The sequence below is a fragment of the Phodopus roborovskii genome, unplaced genomic scaffold (assembly GCF_943737965.1).
Source record: "Phodopus roborovskii unplaced genomic scaffold, PHOROB, whole genome shotgun sequence".
NCBI classification, from domain to species: Eukaryota; Metazoa; Chordata; class Mammalia; order Rodentia; family Cricetidae; genus Phodopus; species Phodopus roborovskii.
Genome location: NW_026126567.1, coordinates 6,736,507 through 6,759,875, shown reverse-complemented (window position 1 = coordinate 6,759,875; position 23,369 = coordinate 6,736,507). Strand labels below are relative to the sequence as shown.

The window sequence follows — 23,369 nt, the reverse complement described above, 5'->3', positions numbered from 1 at the left end:
CTAGGACTGAATATATTATTATAGCTCTTTCTTGTAGTTATTTCTGTCACAGAAGATGTCAGTATTCTATTGGACTCACAGATGTTCTCTCAATTTTGTTTTTCTAATAAATATGTCAGGGAACCATTTTACTTAGCATTTTAATGCCTACATTTGCAAGGTAAGGCTTACCTCCTAGAAAAATGTGAAGCTTTAAAGTGTGTGCGTGTGTGTGTGAATGTATACACACAGACACATGGGGAGGGCTTTAGTAGCTCTGTCTTTAAAGTGTGTGCATGTGTGTGTGAATGTATACACACAGACACATGGGGAGGGCTGTAGTAGCTCTGTCTTGTGTTGCACACATTTTTATTCAAAGCCTACTGTGTGCCACTTTTGCTAGACAAGATAGAGTGGTATCTTCATATTGACCAAGTAGATGTCATCACAGCTGTTGTCTTTGCTGGTGAGGCTTTAGTCTGATGTTGAGGGAAGGCGTTGAGCAGTTTTATACGGACAGGACAGAGGCTTAGATGAGGTCATGTACGTATTTCCTCTGTCCGTCAGGCCATCTGTTTATGCTAGCATCTGAGGAGACCAGAGTACCAAGAAGTGAAGTAGTGACATTCTTTTCCAGTCTCGTTTGATGTTACAACAAAGAAAATTTATACATGAAACACCAGGGAAGTGTTTTAACATTGTTTGAACTTTAAATCGGTTGTCATATTTCAGGTCCAGTACATACAATCCTATACTTCGGTCCTTAACTCTCTTGTCACTGCTTTCTGTTTGAGATAGGAGACTGTCAAATTACAGTCAGCAAGTGTATGCAGACTGGTAATTGTGCAGTTAGGGCACCTCAGTGTATGTAATCTAAAGTGAAGACTGTAGAACCAGACTGCCAGTAGCTTATCCCATTGCAGCCTCATTCGGGTCTCATTGCAGTTTGTATTTGTGGGAGAATCGGGAGGCTTTCTGGCAGCAGGTGGTGTTTTATGTGTAATAAAGTTATTGAGGACATGCTTATCTCAAAGATGGGAGTGAGGGGCATCGGTTAGTTCTTGTGTTTTCCTTGAGGTCTCCTCCTCACCCTGCTGGTGCTGCCCTCCTTTCCTTCCCCGTGTGCTCGTTGGTGTGGTTATCTGGTCGGCACAGCAGCATGTAGATGAAAGGTGGGAACATGAGCTCTGTACTTGGCTCACAGAGCACCAGGGAGGGCTGAATGTAATATCATGTAGCTGGGCTCCTGTGCCTTTCCAAGGGGCAGTTGACTCAACCACTTGGACAGTTCTATCTGAAACTGCAGTGTGACTCAGTGTTTTCAAGTGATTTCTTAATGTGTTTGCACAGACATGAGGTAGTTTTCTATTGATCCTTTCCATTTCTAAGAGAAAACCTATTATAGTATGAAAACTTCAAAAGTGTCACAAATAAGTAGTTTTCTAGATTCTTTGTGTATAATGCCACAGAAAATAGGTTTGTTTTCCTATATTCCACCCTTGATAATTTCATAATACATTGAAATCTTTTTTCTTTGATAATTATTTTTAATTTGAATTGGAAACAAGCTTGTTTTACAGCCAATCCCAGTTCGCCTACCCTCCCTTCCTCTCCTGTACCCTGTACCAACCCCCATCCCATCCCCTTTCTGCTACCCAGGGAGAGTGATGCCTTCTATGGGAGTCTTCAAAGTCTGTATATCATTTGGAGCAGGCCCTCTGCTATGTGTCTAGGCTGGGAGAGTATCCCTTTACATGGAATGGGCTCCTAAAGTCCATTCATGCACTAGGGATAAATACTGATCACTGCCAGAGGCCTCATAGACTGCCCAGTCCTTCCAACTAACATCACATTCAGGGAATCTGGGTCAGTCCTATGCTGGTTTCCCAGCTGTCAGACCCCTTGCTTTGCTCATCACTCCTCCCGTTCTGTTAAGGATTCCAGGAGTTCTGCTCAGTGTTTAGCTGTGGGTGTCTGCTTCTACATCCATCCTACTAGATGAAGGCTCTAGGATGGCATATAAGGTAGTCATCAATCTCATTATCTAGGAAGGGCATTTAAGGCAGCCTCTCCACTATTGCTTAGATTGCTAGTTGGGTTCATCCTTGTAGATCTCTGGACATTTCCGTAGTGGCAGATTTCTCTTAAAACCCATAATGGCTCCCTCTGTTATGTATCTTTTTTTCTTCCTCTCCTCTATTCTTTCCCTGACTCAATCTTCCTGCTCCTTCATACCCACCTCTCCCCTCCTCTTCCTCCTAACTCCCTCTCCCCTCCCCCATGATCCCAATTTGCTTGGGAGATCATGTCCCTTTCCCCTTCTAAGGGGGACAATGTGTGTCTCTCTTAGGGTCCTCCTTGCTTCCTAGTTTTTCTGGCCGTGTAGATTGTAGGCTGGTGATCCTTTACACTGGGTGTAAAATACAAGATTACCACTTTTACTATATTGGTTCTACCTATCCAAGAGCACGAAAGACCTTTCCATTTTCTGGTATCTTTAATTTCTTTCTTTAAAGACACAAAGTTCTTGCTATATAGGTCTTTCACTTGTTCGGTTAGCCTTACCACAAGATATTTTATGTTGTTTGTGGCTATTGTAAAGGGTGATGTTTCTCTGATTTCTTTCTCAGCCCTTTAGGGGTACTGTTTTTTTTTTTTTTTTTTTTTTTTTTTTTTTTTTTCTTGTATCCTACCACGTTGCTGAAGGTGTTTATCAGCTGTAGGAGTTCCCTGGTAGAGTTTTTTGGATTCCTTATGTAAACTACCATATCATCTGCAAATAGTGACAGTTTGACTTCTTCCTTTCCAATTTGTATCCCCTCGATCTCCTTTTGTTGTCTTATTGCTTTAGCTAGAACTTCAAGTGCAACATTGAAGAGATACGGAGAGAGTGAACAGCCTTGACTTGTTCCTGATTTTAGAGGAATCACATTGAGTTTCTCTCCATTTAGTTTGATGTTGGCTGTTGGTTTGCTGCATATTGCTTTTCTTATGTTTAGGTATGTTTCTGTTATCTATGATCTCTCCAAGACCTTTATCATGGAAGGGTGCTGGGTTTTGTCAAAGGCCATTTCAGCATCTAGTGAGATGATCATGTGGTTTTTCTTTTTCAGTTTGTTTGTAAGGTGGATCACATTGATGGATTTTTGTATGTTGAACCATCCCTGCATCCCTGGGATGAAGTCTACTTAGTCATGGTGGATGATTTCTCTGATGTGTTCTTGGATTCAATTTGCCAAATACATTGAAATCTTACAGTAGTATAAGATGTTAGTTTTATGACCTGCTCAGAAGTATTAATTAGAACGTTTCTCTTCACATCCTTGGATGTTTTTTAAAATAAGTGTAATGTTTTATTATCTTTTAGAGAATTTCGTACAGTGTATTTGTCATATTTACCCCACTCCTCTCCAACACCGTCTCTTCCTAGAGCCTGGCCACCACTTGCCACTTAGTGTTGTCATTACAGTTATCACCCTCCTCTTTTGTAAGAGGCGGTCTCAGAGTCTCAAGGCCGTTGCCCTGGTCCTCTCGCTCATACAGTTACAGTCTTTCAGTCCTCTCCATGATCTTCCTCGAGCCTTAAGTGCAGTGGTTATTTTGTGAATGCATTGGCCTGAGTAGCAGCCCACAGTCAGCTGGTCTCTGCATTTTGACCCCTTTGCCTTTCTGTAATGACTTCTGTCTGGTGCAAAAAGTTGCTTTTTTGAAGAGAGGAGGAAACTACCCTTTACAGTGGATATAAGGCTAGGCATTTATAATGCCTGGCACTGGCATTTTTATTAGATAACCTTACGTTTTTGGAGGGGATCATTAATTGGCATTAACTTCAATTAAACTGCACCCAATGCCTCCCACACACAGACTTATATATATATAATATCTATAAAGTAGCCATGTAGTTTCCATGGCTTTTCCAAACATGCTTAGTGTGATTTATTTTACTTCAGTTTTCCTGTGTGCTTCCATCCATCCCTTTTTCCTCCTTGAGTAAGTTTCCACATCTGTTTTTATGCCCTCTTCCTACTTCAGAGCAAGTGTGTGCTGAGCATAAAACCAGCTGTTTGTGTAGTCTGTTGACAGTGTGCTTCTGAGAGAGTATGTGCACATTTAGAGCTTGTGTATTTCTGACTATCTTCTGACAGATCTCATATGGCTGTTATGTTTGAAAGAGAATGGCCCCAGAGGCTCACAGGGCGTGGCACTGTGAAGAGGCATCCCCTTGTTGGAGTGTGTGTGATGCTTTGGAAGCAGTGTGTCCCTGGGGCTGGGGGAGGGCTTTGAGGTCTCAGATGCTCTAGCCAGGCCCAGTGGTCTTGACCCAGAGGATAAAACTCTCAGCTTCTCCTCTGGTCTGTCTGTCTGCATCCTGCTGTGCTTCCTACCATGACAATAATGGACTAAGCCTCTGAAACTGTAAGCCGGCCCCAGTGAAATATTTTCCTGTGTAAGAGTTGCCGTGGTAATGATGCGTATTCACAGCAGAGGAAACCCTAAGACAGAAGTTGGTGTCTGGGACCTGGTGCTGTCTGTGATTGGCCTGACCATGTTCTTGTTTGGAGGAATGTGGGATTTGGATTTGAAAAGCAGCTGAAAGCGACATTTACTGGGCCATACTAATAGGAGCATGAAAGACAGTGGTGCTGAGGGTGATTTGCACTGTGGGGGCACACCTCAAGAGATTTCAGAGGAAAATACTAGTAAGTGGCCCAGAGACCATTCTTGGTCTGCAAAGCTAGTTTCAGGACAGCTAAGCCCAGCAAGCAACAGAACTTGGCAGCCTCAGCCACATGGTTCTAGTGTTAAGGGTTATAAGAAAGGGGTTATCTAATCTTCTGCTGTGACTAAGGAAAGCTGCTGAGACCAGGAAAGCGTCAGGGGTGTCCCTGCATGAAGGTCTAGAAAGACCATTGCATGAAGTTGTGAAGGTGAAGCCTGGGTTACCTTGAGACCCCAAGGTGTTGGAGATGCCAGACAGATGGCACACCTTCAGATTGAAGATGTCAGTAGGGAGTGGAGTCAGCCCTAGAGAGAGAAGCTGTTGCAGTCAACAGCCTGAATAGAATTGGAGATCTGAAGAGCACTTTGACATTAGACATGGAGATGCAGAGTTTGGAGTTTGCCCTGCTGGCTTTTGATCTTATTTTGGTTGAAAATTTCCTTACTATGCTCCCTCTTGGAATTATAAAATATATCCTGTTCCATTATATGCTGGAAGTATGGCATCTGCTTTTTTGTTTTGATTTTACAGGGATTATAGTTAAGAGATTGCATGAGTCACAGAAGAGACTTTGAACTTCAGATTTTAAACAAGTTTGAGACTATTAATAAACTATAGGAGCTTTTGAAGTTGGACTAAATGCATTTTGTATTATGATATGGCTACAAGCCTGTGGGGCCAGGGATTGGAATGCGGTGGTTAAATAAAAATGGCCCCCATAGTCCCATAGGGAATGGCACTATCAGGAGATGCTGCCTTGTTGGAGTAGGTTTGTCACTTGGGACTTCGAACTCTCAGATGATCAAGCCAGGCCAGGCCAGTCAGAGGCTCGCTGTCTTTTTCTGCTGCCTGTGGGTCAAGCTATAGAACTGCCAGCTCCTTCTCTAGTACCATGACTGCCACCACATGCCACACTTCAGTGGACTAAATCTATGAACTGAAAACCAGTCCTGATTAAAAGTTTTCCTTTATAAGTGTTGCTGTGGTCATGGTGTCTCTTCACAGCAATAAAACCCTTAAGTAAGGCAGCTTGAAAGACTTCAAAGACTAGAGATATAGTTCAATGATTGTTCTTGCCTGGCATGGACAAGGTCCTGGGTTCAGTCTTTAGCACCGAGAGATGGGGAAGAATGATAATGTTGAGGTTTCTGTGTTTGAGTTCGAAATTTGGCAGAATATATATCAAGCACTGAACTTTGAAGGTTGAAATTGTTTTTATTCAGTGTTTCTTATAGCTACCCAACAAATCATGCACTATTTTTCCCTTTTCTAATTTAAATTTAAATAATAGAGACATTATGTAAAATATATATTTTATTTAGATTCATATTTGGAACAATACAATATAGTTAAGGCTGACATTTTAATCATTTCAATTAAAAGGAAAATCTTTTAGCATATGGCAGAGATGCTGTGGGTGTTCTAGAAGAATCAGTGCTGTTGGTATATTAAATATATTTCTTCTAAGAATAATTTCAGAATTTACAAACACTCCCACACATTTAACACTTTTGCTACATTATGACTAACAAGGAAATAAAATGTTGAAATTTAAATAGTTAGGCAATTAGAAAGCTGTTTTGAAGTTTGCCCCAAATACTCATATTTTACTTCTCAAATATTCAGAGGATGTATAATTTAAAATAACCTAGACTAGTCTCATCTTGTTGCTGGACTCAGTAGTCACCATGAGAAAGACTCTTGCCAGGAAGGGTTGCTTTTCCTCAGTTCAGGGGCCCCTTTCTCGGGGTATTCTTCTTTGGCTTGTTCAACTTGACACTCCTTGTTTTATTGATACTCATGAGAGACCTGCCCTTTCCTAAACACAAACAGGGGAGGAGTGGATTGGGGTTAGAAACAGAGGGGAGTGGTTTGGGGAAAGGGCTGGGAGGGGAGGAGGAAGAGGGAACTGAGGCCATGATGTCAAATAAATAAATTTATTAAAAAAAAAAAAAAAAAGCACCTCACCATGTATTAAGGCCGAGCTAGACAACCCAGTATGAGAAATAGGGTCCTAAAAGTTAGTAAAAGAACTGGGAGACAGCCTCTGTTCCTGCTGTTAGGAGTCCCACAAGAGGACCAAGCTACACCACTTTCACATATATGCAGAGTGCCCAGGTCAGTCCCATGAGGGCTCCATGGTTGTTGTTTCAAGCTCTGTGAGCCCCTAAGAGCCCAGGTAAGTTGATTCTGTGAGTTTTCTTGTGGTGTCCTTGTCCCCTCTGGCTCCTACAATCTTTTCTCCTCCTCTGAAGGATTCCCCAAGCTCTGCCTGATGTTTGACTGTGAGTCTGCGTTTATTTCATCAGTTGCTGGATGATGCCTCTCTGCTGACAATTGCCAATCTATGAGTATATCAGAATGTAGTTAGACATCATCACAGTGACTCCACCCCCCTCATCCCCCAAGTCATGTTTGGTTCTGTCCCAGGTCTCTGGGTCATCCAGCCTGTGGGTTCTGGTGCTCCAGGCTGTGGAAAATCTTTATTTTATGTTAAAGAAAATCTTTAGGAATTACTTGGGAAACTTGCAGATAGAAATTCCCAGATTTCCTATCCCTTCTCCTTAGGTTTTTGCTTCATTGGGCCTCTTTTCCCAAGTGCATTAGGAAGCTTTCTAAAACAAATGGTTCTGAGACTTCAGATCTTCTACACGTCTTAATTTAACATTTTTATATCTGGATTTAAAAAATCATATACTATGTTTTCTAACTTAAAACCTGGAACGTATCCATTATCAATTATTGTAATCGCAACTGTCTTAATGTGTGGACAAAGAGAATAAATGGAGTCTGTGATCTTGTTTTAATAAATCGAAGGGTTCCCACCTTATGAATAAATGGGTCATAAGCTTCGTTGGAGTTTGTGTAAGGATGGGTTTACTAACAGAACATTGCTTAAGATTTGTAGAAATACATTATTTTTCTGTTAGTCTTGAGACATTCTTACTGTGCTTTGTGGGTGGGTGGGTGAGTGGGAGAGCTCTAAGATACCCAAGGTCCTAGTGATAGGGTTCTTTCAACCTTTTCCTGAGAGCTCCCTGTAACAAGGATGGTGGAGTTTGCTACAGCTCCACTCTGATCCAGTACACTGAGTTATCTGAGTGACCTCCCATGGGGGCAAAGGCTTCTCCTCGTGGTACCCTCCAGAGCTTGACAGTAACACCCTGTTGCTCAAGACACAGCATTCCTGAGTCATAAAACATGGCGTTATTAAGCTGGTGCTGGCTTGGAAGCTTCATCCTCACTGACTAGCTTTCACCGTGCTGGACGGTGCTATGCATGCTACCCGGGGAGAAAGTAATCACCAACCCTACCCAGCCTTGAACCCTGCCTGCTGCAGTAATAGCATTCTGGAAAGAGATGCCGTGGGTACAGTAGTGCCACGAGTGCCCTGTATCTTATTTTTGTGATTACAGTTTTATTGTGGCACAGCAATGCAAAGTGAATGCTAGCCACGCAGTGCTAAACACTAGAGATTACATTAGAACCCATTTGCCTGCTGACTGCCAGACTTTATTAGGGTTTGTAACCATCAGTTTTAACTTTTTATGAATATTGAGAGTTAGATATTAATGTTATTATTTTGTTTGTAGCTGATTAAAAATAAAAATAACCATGTCTATTCAAGTCTAAGAAATTAATGAGAACTCCATGTTTCTAGGATTTTGGTTTTCTTTCAAAGACAGGAAAAATGTATAGCAGCATAGTTGTTTACAGATGTGTATCCTTTCAAAATCTTTAAAAAGCTGAACAGGCCACAGCCCTACCCTCAAGGACTTCATTGAGCTCTGGGAAAAGCAGATCGATGCGTCCAACAGATGCTGGCAGTGTGGTAGAGCAAGTGGCCCCTGTCCAGCTTGACTTGCTTGAGAATAATGCTGGGCCGAGGCTGCATAAGGCAGCTCTGGGCCGTGCCATGGGAGTGGTCGGCTGACCACTTAGATATAAATCTAAGAAATATACCGAAGTTTCCATCACCCAAACTTCAGAACCCTGGTGTTTCATACTCTTCATGGAAAGTGCTGCGTGAAGACAATTGTATGCTTTATGTCATGTGGTTTCAGGAACAGACACCAGAATCAATATGGCATCGACTGTAAGGTAGATGTCTGTCTTCTACACATGACAGACATGCAGAATGAGAAGAGTTCTGTGGAGCCTGAGTGGGTTGACTAATGAGCCACACAATGCTGGTTAGTTTTCAAGGTTCCTGCTGAGCTCATTGATTGACACTTTGCAACCTTGCTTTTTATCTCTCTCCACTTGACACAAATTAACTTACTTGTTATTTCAGAAGACAGAACTAAAAGAGTGAGCATAAAAAAGATTAAGAATAATCTCACATGGAAAAACAGCTGGGACAAGCACAAACCTAGAGTGATGAGGCAGGCCTGCAGTGCCAGAGACAGGAGGGTTCATATACTGAAGGCAGCCTGAGCGCCAGCGTGAACCCCACAGCCCCAAACCAAACCAAGGCTTCAGGGTGTAGTGAACTGTCCAGCATGTGCAGGGCCGCAGCCGGCTTCAGTCATCAACATCCCAAAGCAACATGAAACAGTTGTGAAATTGCAAAGCCACACAAGCCCCAGGACTTCTCATCCCTGGAGACTTGGCCTGTCTTAATCCTTCATCATGATTTCTCAGACATTATTTACAGTACTTCTCTAGCCACAGTTTAAAATTGTTGGGAGAAAAAAAATAAAATAAAATCTGACAGCAAGACTTTTAAAGTATTTTATCTTTCTATGCAGTAAGGAAACTACTTGTAAATACACTATTTTCTGATAACTTACTTGAACAAGCTACTTCATAGTCTATTTTGATTTATTTGACACGCCATGAAATAGTTAAAATGTTCTTTGAATGTCTATCTAGAATTTAAACATGGAACATATGTTAGTGTGTGTACCTAGAACAAGACCAGTGCCCCAAATTGATTCTGTTGGAAGAATCCGTGATTTTAAGGTTTGTTCAGCTCCAGATGCTAGCAGAAAGGTGGGATTTCTGTAGACAGTATACATTTTGTTTTCCCCTTCGGGCGCTTAGTACAATTTTCTTTTTGCTGTGTTTCATTCTTATCAAATATTGTATCCTTCTATATTCTCTGCAAACTATAAAATGGCAGTGTTAGAATTTTGTGTTTTAAGAAGTCTATTGTCTTGCTAAAAACTGAGTAGAATAACAAAGTATGTTTGTGAGCATCACTCTGTGATCATTGTTGTTAATAAATGATACTTGTATAAATTGTGTGGCCATCACTCTATGTTCCTTATCATACACAGAGCCTCTAGCTAGAACAGTGACATTCAGTTGGGTTATTCTGAAATTACCGTTTTATTTATGGCAAAAATATTTAGACCATCTGGAAATGTTAAGTAACATTACTGAAAAACCACGATACTTTATTTACTTGTATTTTTAGATGTTTTTAATTTCTTATGCTTTTGTTTCATTGTTACTGGCAATTATTTTTAAAACTCTATATCTTTTGTTTTCTCTAATAGAATTCTGTTATAGTTTTCTTCCTGTTTCTTCAGTTGTCCTTTTCACTTCTCAGACGTTTGCCGTTTGAGGATTTTCTATATCCTAGGCCATCTTTTCCATCTTTCTCAACAGGTGATGTATTAGTAAAGGCCAGGGATGGGGGCCTGTTTCACTATTCCCTGAATCTAGTTTAGTGTTTGCGGCTGGACAGGTGACACTAAGTGCTTGTGCAGGCAGCCGATGGCTGTACAAGTGCTTGCTGTACAAAAGCAAAGACCCGAGTTCAGCCTCCACTAAAGCTTTAAGTAATGTTGCGCTGGGAATACAGAGAGACGGGCAGATCCTGAGGGCTTACTGGGCAGACACTGTGGCTAAAATGGTGAGGTTTGAGTCCATTGAAAGACCCTGTCACAAAAAAATGAGAAGAGCAATAAAAGACAGCAGAAGACATCCACCACCTGCGTGTACACGCAAGTATACCATACATACACACACACACACAAAAAAAAAAAAAAAAAACGAAACTGTATTTTTCCTACTCAGGATTATTTCTGAGGGACATGTGAGCTTTAGGGTGTGGTGGTCCCATCCTTTCTCCAAGTTCAGAACAAATGGGAATACAGAAATAAGAATATATAAATATTGTCAGGTAGTGGTGGTGCACGCCTTTAATCCAAGCACTTGGGAGGCACAGGCAGGTGAATGTCTATGAGTTTGAGGCCAGTGTGGTCTACAGAGTGAGTTCCAGGACAGCCTCCAAAGCTATAGAGAAACCCCGTCTTGGGGGGGGGGTGGTATATAAATATTAAAGTCAGTCTGGTGCAAACAAAAAATAGCACCAGCTTCCTTGCTAGTAAAGGTGTGAGGTGACCCCATTGTGGCACCTTTGCCAGTCATCGGCATTATATCAACTTCCCCCCAAATCCTGCCTTTTAGAACCTTACCCAAGGTTTACAAGGAAGGCACACTCACTGAGACTTCTATAACCCGAAGTGGCCCATCACATGGAGGCTGCGGGAGCAAATTGCTGACTGTGCATCTGAAAGACTTCCTTTGGGGTTCATGCATTTAATGGGTAAAATCAAAACTTTAACAGTGTGTACATGTCCATACCAAAGACAGGCCTACTTTTAGGCAGTCCATTAGACTCACAAGAAAACAAATTGTTTATCTCATAAGTTATAGCAGAATCTCTTCTAGCAAACAGGAACAGGAAGTAGAAGGATTTCTTCAAATGCTTTAACGCCTTTCCAGCATTGCATGAGAATGAACCCGAGAACTGTGGTGAATGAACAGAAGAGAAAACCAGAGCAATCTTAGGAAAGGGAAATTTTCAAAAGTTTGCTCATGTTTAAGAAGAAAAGTACAAAAAAAAAAATTGTTCATAATATTGACCTTGAGGTTTTAAAGACTGTTTTAATGATCTCATCTAATTTATTTCCAGTGAGCATCTGGCAGATGTCAGATATTCATGTCCATCAAGATGCTCAGAAAAATCTGTTTGCAGGCAGGTCAGGTGGCAGCATCTGCAGGCAAAGGGGATTTTTGTAGAGATCTCTCACCATGCCTTAGGATATCATTGCTGACAGAGTTTTACCATGTAAGCCTTTTCTGTCAATTACTTTCCTGTTCCTGATATTAGTATTGTGCACACACACACATACACACACGCACACACACGTCCCATTAGTTTCCAGCTTTGTGCTATCTTCTTACCTCTTTTTTTGTTTGTTTGTTTGTTTTTTTTAAGAAAACTTTATTGTAATGCATTTGTAAATTAAAAAACAAAACAACAACAGTGAAGTTAATCACCCCCTTACCTCCTATAATTTCCTTGTCATGACTGCCACCCTAGCATATTTGAAGATGGTCTGGGACATTCAGGGTCCAGGGATATGCTCTCAGAATCAGGAGAGAGCCACAGTTCATGCACTGAGTGCCTCAGAGACTGGCGGCTTTTCTGTCCTGACCTCAGCTCTGGTTTCTATATTGTTTACTGGATCCTTGCATATTTGTTTGCAGACAAAGGTAGCATCGGGTAAAACGAGAAAGAAATTCTATCTTCTGATTTTAATACATCCATAATTTTTCCAAATGCTGATTTCTGAGAGTTCTCAAAGTCTGTTGTGTTATTCTCTAGAAGTCAGGATTGTTCAGTGTTTTTTTTGCTCTTGACATTGGGTACCTCTGTTGAGTATTATTTTTTTAAGTGTCAAGTATGCTATACAGCACAGTTAAAGGTAGATATAAATCCACATGCTGACTTTTTTAAACATTATTTTTGTTTGCTTTACTAAAATTGGAGTCTATGGGAGAAGGTCATTGGATATAGGAATAGACTGACTGGAGAATGGTTTGAGAAAGGAGGCACGCAGGAGTTTTGTCCATGCTGCCCTATTGTAGAGCGGAGACCTGCAGTGCCCTGGAGGCCATCTTCTAAACAGTTGGTGCTTTAGTTCATTCATTGAGCTATTGTCCTTTCCACCCATAGGGTTTGTGTGTGGGAATAAAAACCCAGTGGGGAAATTGAGACCTAAAGGAGAGGTGGTGCATGATTACATGTGGAAAGACCTGTAATGAATGCTCCTCTGTTGGACTAAAATCCCTTTAAACGGAGCACACTCCTGAAGGGGAGACTTCTTTCCCTCTCCTTTGACCTTCATCCAGCCGCCAAATTGTCTCCGTTTCCTCTGGGACCCGCTCCGCTCCTTTTCCAGGCCCTGACTCTGGACTGTGCGTTCTGGTTTTGCCCTAGGCCACTCTTCTTTCAGTGCCGTTGTCTCTCACTGCCTCACTGATCCTCCGAGCTCGGTGCTGCTGTGCTCCACCGAGCCCTTGAAGCGCAGGTCCTCTGTGATGCCTGCTTCGCTAGAGTCATGGTCCCCTTGACCCTGGGCATCCCTTGTCCTCAAATGTTCAAAAGTTAATGTCCACAGTGTCAGGTGGCTCCCAGATTGTTATTCTCAATGCAGTATTGTTCTTAATGTGTGGCGTGTGCAGTCATAACAAGTGCAGCTATGGAACAAGGGAGCAGGAGGTGCACTGGGAAAGGGCACGGCTGAATAGGGCTGTACGGTGACTGTTTTTGATTGCATGAGGCAACCATCTTGCTCTGTCAATAAGTTAATGACTAGCTTAAGCAGTCTCTTCTGAAAGGTTTGGGTACCACAGAGCCGGGGATCTTAAAGTGGTGGAGTTTTTAAAACTGTAAACCTCTAAGCCACCTCACCAGTCCTGATGGCCTAAGTTTGACCCCAAGAATCAGTGAGAAAAATCTCAGTGGTAGGGAGTCAGAGACAGGGAGATCATAGGGGTTTCCTGGCCAGCTGTTGGAACCATCTTGGTGGCATCCGGGCCAGTGAGAAACCCTGACTGGAAAGAAGACAAGTGTAGAGGCAGACGGCTGCAGAGGGACAACTGATGTTGTCCTCTGGCCTCCACGTGCATGGGCGGGCATGTAGCTCACCTGTACCTCCCATATGTGCACATGAGCACATCCCACTGCCATGAAACACAACGCCTTTAAACATGTCAGTGAATTCCTCATAGGTTACATGTGAGAATTGATAGATAAAGGTTTCCATACTCTTTAACAACACAACAACAAAAACAAGTGTTTTAATTTTTATCATGCTGGAAATTGTGACCATGAGTAGTAGTTAGTCTTCGTGTTCACTCCTAAGTCTCAGATTGTCCCTAAATATGTCCACACACTACCAGAATATGCTGCCTGCTCCTTTTCCTTTTTGTTTTTGTTGTTGCTCTGCGTGTGTGTGTGTGTGTGTGTGTGTGTGTGTGTGTGTGTGTGTGTGTGTGTCCTCTTAAGTAGATTTTGGGAGTGAGCATGTTCATAGAGGACATCTAGTGTCCTCTCTGTCATTCTGTGCCTATTCCTCTGAGATGGGATCTCTCCCTGATCTCAAGTTTTCTCAGGTGGCTGGAAGACAGGCTCTCCTGTTGGAGGTGGGGTTACAGGCAAGTGCAGGACACCCAGTTTATTATGTAAATGCTGGTATTTAAAACAGCCAGCATTGTTAACTGCTGAGCCATCATCTCTCCAGCATAATGGTTCTGTTTTAATTCATAGTCTACTGTTTTCTAGTGTGTGAGTTTCATTTCCTGGTAGTATAGCTGTCCCTCCTGAGCCTTCTATACATATACTAAAGAGAATAATGGCTTCTAAACATTATTTTTTGAGATAATATTACATACTCCCTCTTCCCTCCAAAACCTCCTATATGTCTCTCCTTGGTCTTATTTCTTTATGTGCCAAATTTAGTTAATCAAAGAATATTTTTTAGACTTCCATTTACTTGACATTTTTATTTTGTTGTGTTGTTGGTTGTTTGTATGCATATTCTCCTTGCTTTTACAATTGTGCCCTGAAAAGTTAAAAAAAGGATGTTACTAGGGCTTGAGTGAGTTTGTTGGAAGGGATTGGAAGCTAGGATCAGTAAGAGGAAGGCTCATTTTCCTACTCAAACTCTAGAAAGACATTTTTATTGGAGTAGCAATACAAATATTTTAGGATCTTATTTAAGGCTAATTGGTCTTAGTGGAATTTGATGGGGATATTATCACATTCTGGATAGCTTTGTATTTAATGTCAACAAGAACTTAGGTAAGCCAGCACTCATCTGTCTATTAATTAATTAGCAGTAAGGTGACCCAGGCACCTCCTCAGCAGCAGGGTCACGGAGCAGGAGGATGGACTAAAATCAGTCTTGCAGCATGAAGGACTATGTTCAGGTGCCTGCAGCCGAGCTGGAGAAACCTTATGAGTTTCCTTCACCAGGGGAGTCATCCACATGTCTTTACCTGAGTAGGTCCAGTGAGTTCCTCTTACATGTATTTATAAATACTGTATTCTCTTACTTGAATATTTAGAATAAATGCTTCTGTAATTTTTATTGCTATACTTTTTGTTTCTACCAAATATTGCCTTCTATGTAACTAAGTAAATTGAAATTTTGAAGCTAATTTCCTTTGTCTTTGTGTATGTTGTCCTTTATATAAATAGTTGAAAAGTGTCTGTTTGTTTGTTTGTTTGGGGCTTTTCTGAGACAGTCTCTGTGATCATCCCTTCCCTAACGTGGCAAGTGTGAGATGTTCATGTCACTACAGTAAGATGTGTAGAAAGCCGAAGCATTTTATCTTCCAATAGGCACTTGAGTTAGTGTGGCAGTTTCTGTGTGAAGCCATGGGGTCTGCGCTGGGATTGCCGTGCCTTCCACCTGCACTGCTCTGCAGTTTGGTGCATATTGGCTGCTACGGGCACTCCTTGCAGGAGGCAGAGGATGAGTGACCCTGCCTAAAGTCTCGAGTGCGGTGCGGTGTTCTGAACGTAGCAGTTACCCCCTTGTTCTTACTCATTGGAAGTTGTTGCGAACCTGACATGACGTACTGATGGCTAATTTACAGCAGAGGCATCACACTATTCTTAGTTCTCTAAAAGGCTGCCTGTGTCCTCCTGCTTGCCTCTATTGTGGAACTGCTTTCACTTATCACTAATACTAGTTACCATTTCCTTAAATGCTTCCTTACCGAGAGCTTGATGTGTACTTATTAGATAACTAACTAATGTAGGTAATGCTATGGTCAGGTGATCCTTGTATAGGAGAGACCTTAGGTGTAGTTAGATAAGTCACCTGTGTGCCATGTCTTTTGTACTTTGTCCTTTTCTCATATGCAGTCGAGGACCAGGGTTACTGTTGCAGCCCAGATTCAAGTCTTTTCAGGTCCTCTCAGCAGCCGTGTGTGCTGTCAGAGAGTGCTCTAGAAAGTGTATTTGCTTCCCATTGGTGTGGCCAAGTGTGTGTCTCAATCTTCTCACTAGACTGTTGGTGTCATCACAGAGTCTGTATGGCACTGGCATGATACACTGATTGTAATTTACTGATTAGAAATAGGGTTTTTGCTTTGTGCTGACTTAGCTCTCTTCACCCTCTCCCCCCCCCCCCCCCCAGCACTCAGGTAATTGTTTTGTTTTGGGGTCTAAGTATTATTCAATTTTTTTTATGTTAATCTGAAAATTTAACTGTGTAGTATTTGGATTATTTGAAATTGTTAAAGCTTTCGAATAATGGATAACATTCACTATCTGTTTTTATGACAGTTTATAAATTCCTCAAAAGATACACTTCTTACACGTCTCACATCTGTGGTAGAGAAGAGCCTGGAGTTTTAATTTCAGATAGTGAATTCATCCAGCCATTACTCTTGACCAAGTTTCTGATTTCTTTGCTACAGATTTTTTTATTTTAACTTTAAACTCTTTATGTTGTTATTTTAAGTACATATTAAGTGTTGGGCTGCATGTGTGCCTGTGCCCTATTGCATGCCCAGGACCTGTGGAGACCAGAAAAGGGTGTTGGGTCCCCAGGACTGCAGTTACAGATAGATGGTTTTGAGCCACCGTGTGGATGCTGGGAATGGAACATGGGTCCTCTGGAAGAGTAGCCAGTGCTCTTAACCCCTGAGCCATCTCTCCAGCCCTACCCTTGCACATTCTTGCTGCTGTGAATTAGTGAATGTGAGCCATGTGTACACAGTGCTTTCTTACAGGAAGGTAAGAGACAGACCATCTTCAGACGACCAGCAGCTCTTGACTTGTTTCATCGTTGCTTTGATGGCCTCACTTTATTGCAAACCCCAACTCAGCTTTGTGTTGTTTTTATTTTGCCCTGTGCTGAACACTCAGTTGACACTTGGTAAATAGCACATACTTCATAAAGAATTTGGGATCTTCAGAAAATGCTTCCTATTAAATATTACTTGATGGACGCCATTGCAGAGGCTCTGCTTACTAAACAGCTTTCTGCTATGCCAGGTGTTCTCCTGTATGTTGTTTTGATTTCTAAACACATGTTTAGAAATGCACGTGACACAGACTTCCCACCTCAGCTCATAAATCACAGGAATCATTTTATGATTTCTCAAGGACACTATTCTTACAAAGGTGTTGGTATTCAGGATAATAAAACTGACTGATCCATCTTATTCATAGTTCCTTCCAAGTAGCTGAAGTGCCTTACCCAAGACATGTATCCATTTATGGAAGAATTGGAGTGACGTCGCTCATGCCTTTTCCCGTTTATTAGTCTTGTGTCTATGAAAGGTTTATAAGACAGACATTTGCTGCAGACTTTCCAGTTTTTGTTTCATTTGCAATTTAGTTTTAAAGCTCATTTATTTTTTACATGTTTTCACAGTTTACAATGTATCTGTTTAAAAATTAAGCATATTTTGGAATATGCTAAGTTTATGACTTATAAAGAATGGATAGTAACAGGAGGGTATAGGTTTGAAGGACATTATAAAACAGTAGGACATTTTATGTATCAAGCAATTATCAGTGAGCTCCTAAAGCATCGGTATAACGACCTTGCTAAAAATAAGCTATAAATAGCTTCAGAAGAGGCTAGGAAACCAGCTGTAGAAAAAGGTGCAGGTTAGATGTGACTTCTGAACTAGGTGACGGAAGTGGGAAGTACAGCAACAAAGGCGTTGTTGAGGTAGGAGGCACACACTCGTTCATCAAGTATCTCAGTGAGTCTTGGGGTTGCTGGGGATTTACCAGTGAGCAAAAGAGTAGTGTCTGCCTCCCTTCAAGCTTGCCTTCTGGGAAGGGGGCGCTGATGATAACCTAAGTCATTAGGAAAGGTACTCAGTGTGTTGGCTGATGAGTGCTTTTAGCAGTAGAAAGTAGGAGAGTGAGGGTGGCCAGAGATTTCAAGGAGGTAGGCCGCCACATTCTGGGCAGAGAAAGCAGCAGAGCAGAGGGCCCTAACGTAGAGGACAGCAGGGCCACTGTTAGGGCTGCAGTGAAGTGCAGAGGGGACACACGGGGAAGATTGAGGGAGGGGGCAGAAGAAGGCTCAGGCAGATGTGGCCCACGTTTACTGAACAGAGCAAATCTGATGTGAGGGGTTTGTGTTCATGCAGTCCTAGCAACTGCTGGTTCTTTAGGAAGGGGAGAAAAAGATTAATTTCCCTAATTTTGAGTTTGCATACCTTTTGTCTTGCTGCCAGTTTAAACCTACTGAAAATAGAAACATGAATTTCTGGGTCATTTTATGATGTTAATCTTTATACTCCTTTTTTTTTTTTTTTTAAACAGGAGTGTGTTGCTGCTGCTCTGCTCTGCGTCCTCGATACAAACGCCTGGTGGACAACATATTCCCTGAAGATCCAAAAGTAATTTATGTACATCTACTGGTCCTTCTCTTTGCTGACTCATTCTGCCCCCTGCTGACCTCCCTAAGGTTTTCCTCATTCCATTTCTCTTTTATCCCCACATGTCTTCTCATGAACTACTGTACTTTTCACATGACCCCTGCTTGCTAATCTTTGTCAGATGCTAGCTACAATTCTTAAATGATAGTGTCGTTTTTCATTTAGATAGTTTAGTAACACTCACCAAACACTGGATCATGTGCCATATACTGTGTACTGAGGATGCAACTGTGAACAGAGAATGGCTTGTGCATTCACTAGCCATACAGACAGAATACTACCACTTCTGCATTCACTAGCCATATAGACAGAATACCACCAATTTTAATGAACTAGAGGAAATGTGATAAAGAACTGAAGGATGCTGCTTGAGTAATCAGAATGATAGCCAATATGGGATTAGAAGAAAGACAAAGGAAATGAAATCTGACACCTAGATCCAAAGAGCAATTAGGAATAGGCTTTTTTTTTTTTTTTTTTAAAGAAGAGAATTGGGATGAGAAAAACTGTTACCCTTTTTCTTAAGTGTTGTTTAGCCAGGTTTGCTGACTAGCTTTATGTCATCTTGATGTAAGCTAGAGTCACCTGGAAAGAGGGAACCTCAGTTAAGAAAATTCCCCCACCAGATTGGCTTTAAGATTGGGACATTTTCGTGACTGATGCCTGTGGGAAACCCAGGTCACTGTGGCCATTGCCACCATTGGCTGGTGGTCTTGCATGGTATAAGAAAGCGTGCTGAGTAGGCCATGCAGAGCAAGCTAGAGTAAGCAGCATGCAGAACCGCCTTAATGGTTCTGATTCTGTACTGCCTCTAAGATCCTGCCTTAAGTTCCTGCCCTGACTTTGCAGGTTTTGTTCCTTGCATTTTATCACAAAAACAGAAGCCCTAACGGAGACACTAGACATGGTGGTGTGTTATTATTATATACTCACAGTTTCCATGAGGCTAATGTCTGAGTCCTCATGAGCTCTCCCTGAACGAATACAGTTCTTTGTTGAGTATGACTTCTGTGTTGTCTGTCATAGTGCCTGGCATGTAGTTGGAACTCAGTATTTGTTCAATGAATGTGATAACAGAATGCTAAAGTATACTAGTATAGACAAGCACCATGAGCTAAAAGGTGTTCCTCACAGTAGAAACATCCCAGCCCATCCATCCCCAGAGAGCTTGTGGAGGGTGGGTTGGAGAAGGCATGGGAAGGGTGTTTAGAGGAAGCTGAGAGCTAGAGAAAAGCACCTCTGCTTCTCTGTGATAAGCTGAGCGAAAGAAGTCGTGACCAGCAGAATTGCAATCAGACTGCAGAGTAGACGTTTTAGCAAAATAGAGAAGGTACAAAAATGCTTGTGTAGCTTCACTGAAGAGACAGCCAGCGGCTATCAGGTGGGCAGGTAAGGTGAGAACACAGATTTACAGTTATCATTTGTAGACCCGTCATCCGACATGCTGTCCCATCTCCCTTCTCCCCCATCCAATAGACATAAGCAGTGCAGTTACTTAGTCTATGCCCAGCCCAGAAATGGAGGTTGATGGTTGATTCACCCTCAGATAGGAAGGATCATTGGGTCGGGTATGGTGGTTTCCTCTTTAATCCCAATACTGGAAGGCAGAAGCAGGCTGATCTCAGTAAGTTCAAGGCCAGCTTCTTGGTTGACCTCTTACTAGGCAAGCTTTGGGTTCCATCCTCTGGAGGTGGAGAGAAAACTATATGTATTTTCACTGTTGTAGATATAAAAAAAAAAAGAAAGTACAAACTACATAGAGCATTCAAGACATTTAAATTGAAACAGTTTTTTGTTTGTTTGTTTTTTGTTTTTGTTTTTCCAAGACAGGGTTTCTTTGTAATGTTTTGGAGCCTGTCCTGTGTAGACCAGGTTGGCCTCCAACTCACAGAGATAACCTGACTTTGCCTCCAGAGTTCTGGGATCAAAGGCATGTGCCACCAACACCCAGCTGTTTGAAAATATTTTAATAAAATCTATTTCATTGTCTACACACTGCTAGCTACTTCTCTATACATGAAAGTTCTAGAGACAGCTATTGTTTGTGAAGGTCCTTTAAATGCTTTGCCTTATTGGAATATTTCTTTAACTTTTAAAATGTCCTGAGCATGTAGGATTTTTAATGTTAGCACCAAAGAGTTTATACCCAAAAGTTTCAGCATAAATGTGCATTAATTTACAGTCCTCAAGGATGTGATGTAAGTCAGGCAATACTTTAGATGAATAAATGAATTAGAAAGTAATGGATTGCATATGTGTCATTATTAACTTCAGGATGGCCTTGTTAAGGCTGATATGGAGAAACTGACATTTTATGCAGTGTCTGCACCAGAGAAGCTCGATCGAATAGGCGCCTATCTGGCAGAAAGGCTGAGCAGGGATGTTGTCAGGCATCGCTCTGGGTAAGAACACTAAGTGCTGCTTATAATCTCCTATCTTTGTAAAGTTATTTCTAGGCAAAGTTGTCTTGTAAATTTCTGTGCCAAGTAGTCAGGCAAAAACAGTATACAGAGGATAAAAACTTAAACTAGTTTTGTCATCTGTTAGTTTTGTCAACTTCTAACAGAAAATAGTTTTGAAAGTGTTGTGCTGTGTTTAAAAATCTATGTCTGAATTAAAGACAAACCAAGATCCAGGTGGTTTTTGACCCAGCTTCTGTCTTAGCTTTTAGCAGAGTGAACCTGAGTCATGTCAGGATTAGTTTGTACCCATGTCTGCTGATAAAGAGATCCCATCTTCACCATCCTGTACTTGAAAAGTTACAGCTTTGCAGTTTGCATTGAAGATACTTTCTGTTGTGACATTTTACCACCCTAGTTTCTTAGGGTACTCTGTTCTCCAAGCCATACGTTGGCTTATTTAATAGTTGATCATTATGAGTTAACTAAAATGGAATCTAAACTGTATTATATGAAATCTTTTAAATCTGTTGATTTATAAAGCACATTTTATTGAGCTATTCCTGTATATTGCTCTGTCATTGCTAGCACTATTTTATCTATGAATATAATTTATAAATATTTTATTTACAAATATAAATAAAATATGTTAGAGACAGAAATGAATTGTAGTAACTGTTTAGAACATATACAAATAAATATGACAAAACCATGGAAGGTATTCATAGTGTTCAAGGCAGATTTCACAAAGGTAATGGCACAGTTGCCCTCAGCTTTCCAGGAAGAAATAGAGTAATACAGTCTAGCTTTGGTGGATTGTTATTGAGGACTTGCATATCAAAACCTAGTTTTTACTTAGTTTACTTTGCCTTTCTATGTTCTTTGCATCTAAATAAGCCTAATTATTCCAGTGAAAAGCATTAGAGCAATTAAGAGTGCTGGAAATGCTTTGATACTGTTTTTCCTTTAATTTAGGTATGTTCTAATTGCTATGGAGGCGTTGGACCAGCTTCTTATGGCCTGCCATTCTCAAAGCATCAAGCCATTTGTAGAAAGCTTCCTTCATATGGTAGCAAAGCTCCTGGAATCAGGGGAACCAAAGCTTCAAGTTCTTGGAACAAATTCTGTAAGCAAAGCTATCTCTTTCGTACTAAGTTTAATCAGTGTATCTAGAATTAACCTCTTCTTAGAAGGAGTCTATCTGATAGAAGGCAGTTTCCCAGTCAACCATAAGACAGTGATTAACACTTCTGTCCCTAGTGCTGTTTGTTTCTCTTTATAGAACCCGTGATACTAACCTATCATCCTGGAACACCTTCTAAATGAGTATATTCCTGTCAGTTTTATTTGCTCTGACTTTGACTGTTACAGTGCTAACTTTGCACACTATTGTTTTATTTTACTACTTTTCCAAAAGCAAGAGCTTTATTGAACTGTATCTGGTTTATCATTAGCAGTCACACAGTTTTCATAAGACTCAATGATTACACTGTTTAGCATATATCACCAGAGTGGAAAACCTATTTCTGTGCATAGACCTGTGAACCAATGTTCAATAGCCAAATAGTGAGACAGGTCCTGATGTCCATGGTTAGATGAGTAGATAAGTTAGCGTGTAGTGTGCTGTTTCATTGCAGCTTTATCTTTTTGTTTCCATTAAAGCTTCTTCACATTATAGGCTTCCTACATGTCTCTGGATAAATGTCTATCCAAATCCTTATTCCAAAAATTAGATTGCTTTTAAAAATCTTCATCTCTTCTTGATATCGTCTCTTATCAGATATATGTAACTTGCAGTATTTTTTTTCTAGTTCTGCACCTTGTTTTATACTTTGTTGATGGTTTGCTTTGAGTTGCTGAAGTTTTTATTTTGATGAAGTCTGTGTGTGTGTGTGTGTGTGTGTGTGTGTGTGTGTGTTTAGTATGCTTTATAAGAAACCATTGCCTAATTGGTGGTCAGGGACTTACCCCTTTTATAGTTCAGTTCTGTTATCTACTTTGAGTTATTTTACATATGATTGCATATGAGGTAGGGATTCTATATTATCCATGTATTTATTCAGATATCCCATTATTATTTGTTGAATGTACTCTTCCCCCCCCCCCAAATCAGTGTTTGTGTTTCTCTCCTTAGCCTATTTCTGAATTGTTTCTACTCATTATTTTAAAACAAAATAAAAGATGAAAGATAGCATGCTATGATAATGAAGCTAAAGTAGTGAAGTTTTAGTCTTTCATTTCTGCTTTTATTTTTATATTTATTGTTCTTTCTGGGGAAGCTTAAGTTATACAACCTATGTGAGTATTTTGTATCCGCACCCATAGTTCACTAAAACGTGCTGGAATCTCATGATTTGTTGTTGTTTAGACATTGATGTGAAGAGACAGCATGATTAAGACAACTTACAGAAGGAAACATTTAATTGGGAGCTTTCTACTGTTTCAGGGTTAGTCTATGATCATCACGGCAGGAAGCTGACAGGCATGCCATGGAGCAGTGGCTGAGACCTTATATCCTGATCCACAGGCAGCAGGCAGAGAGAAAGACTGAC

The 23,369-nt window shown here is 41.0% G+C and overlaps 1 protein-coding gene across 1 annotated transcript in view; it reads left to right on the top strand.

Moving 5' to 3' along the window:
• Efr3a (EFR3 homolog A) overlaps positions 1–23,369 on the top strand; it is a 77,816-nt gene that overhangs the window by 9,861 nt on the left and 44,586 nt on the right. The window contains exons 2-4 of the mRNA XM_051202531.1: positions 18,303–18,379; positions 20,693–20,820; positions 21,793–21,943. Coding sequence (XP_051058488.1) covers positions 18,303–18,379; positions 20,693–20,820; positions 21,793–21,943 — 356 coding nt within the window. The remainder of the gene's footprint in view (positions 1–18,302; positions 18,380–20,692; positions 20,821–21,792; positions 21,944–23,369) is intronic.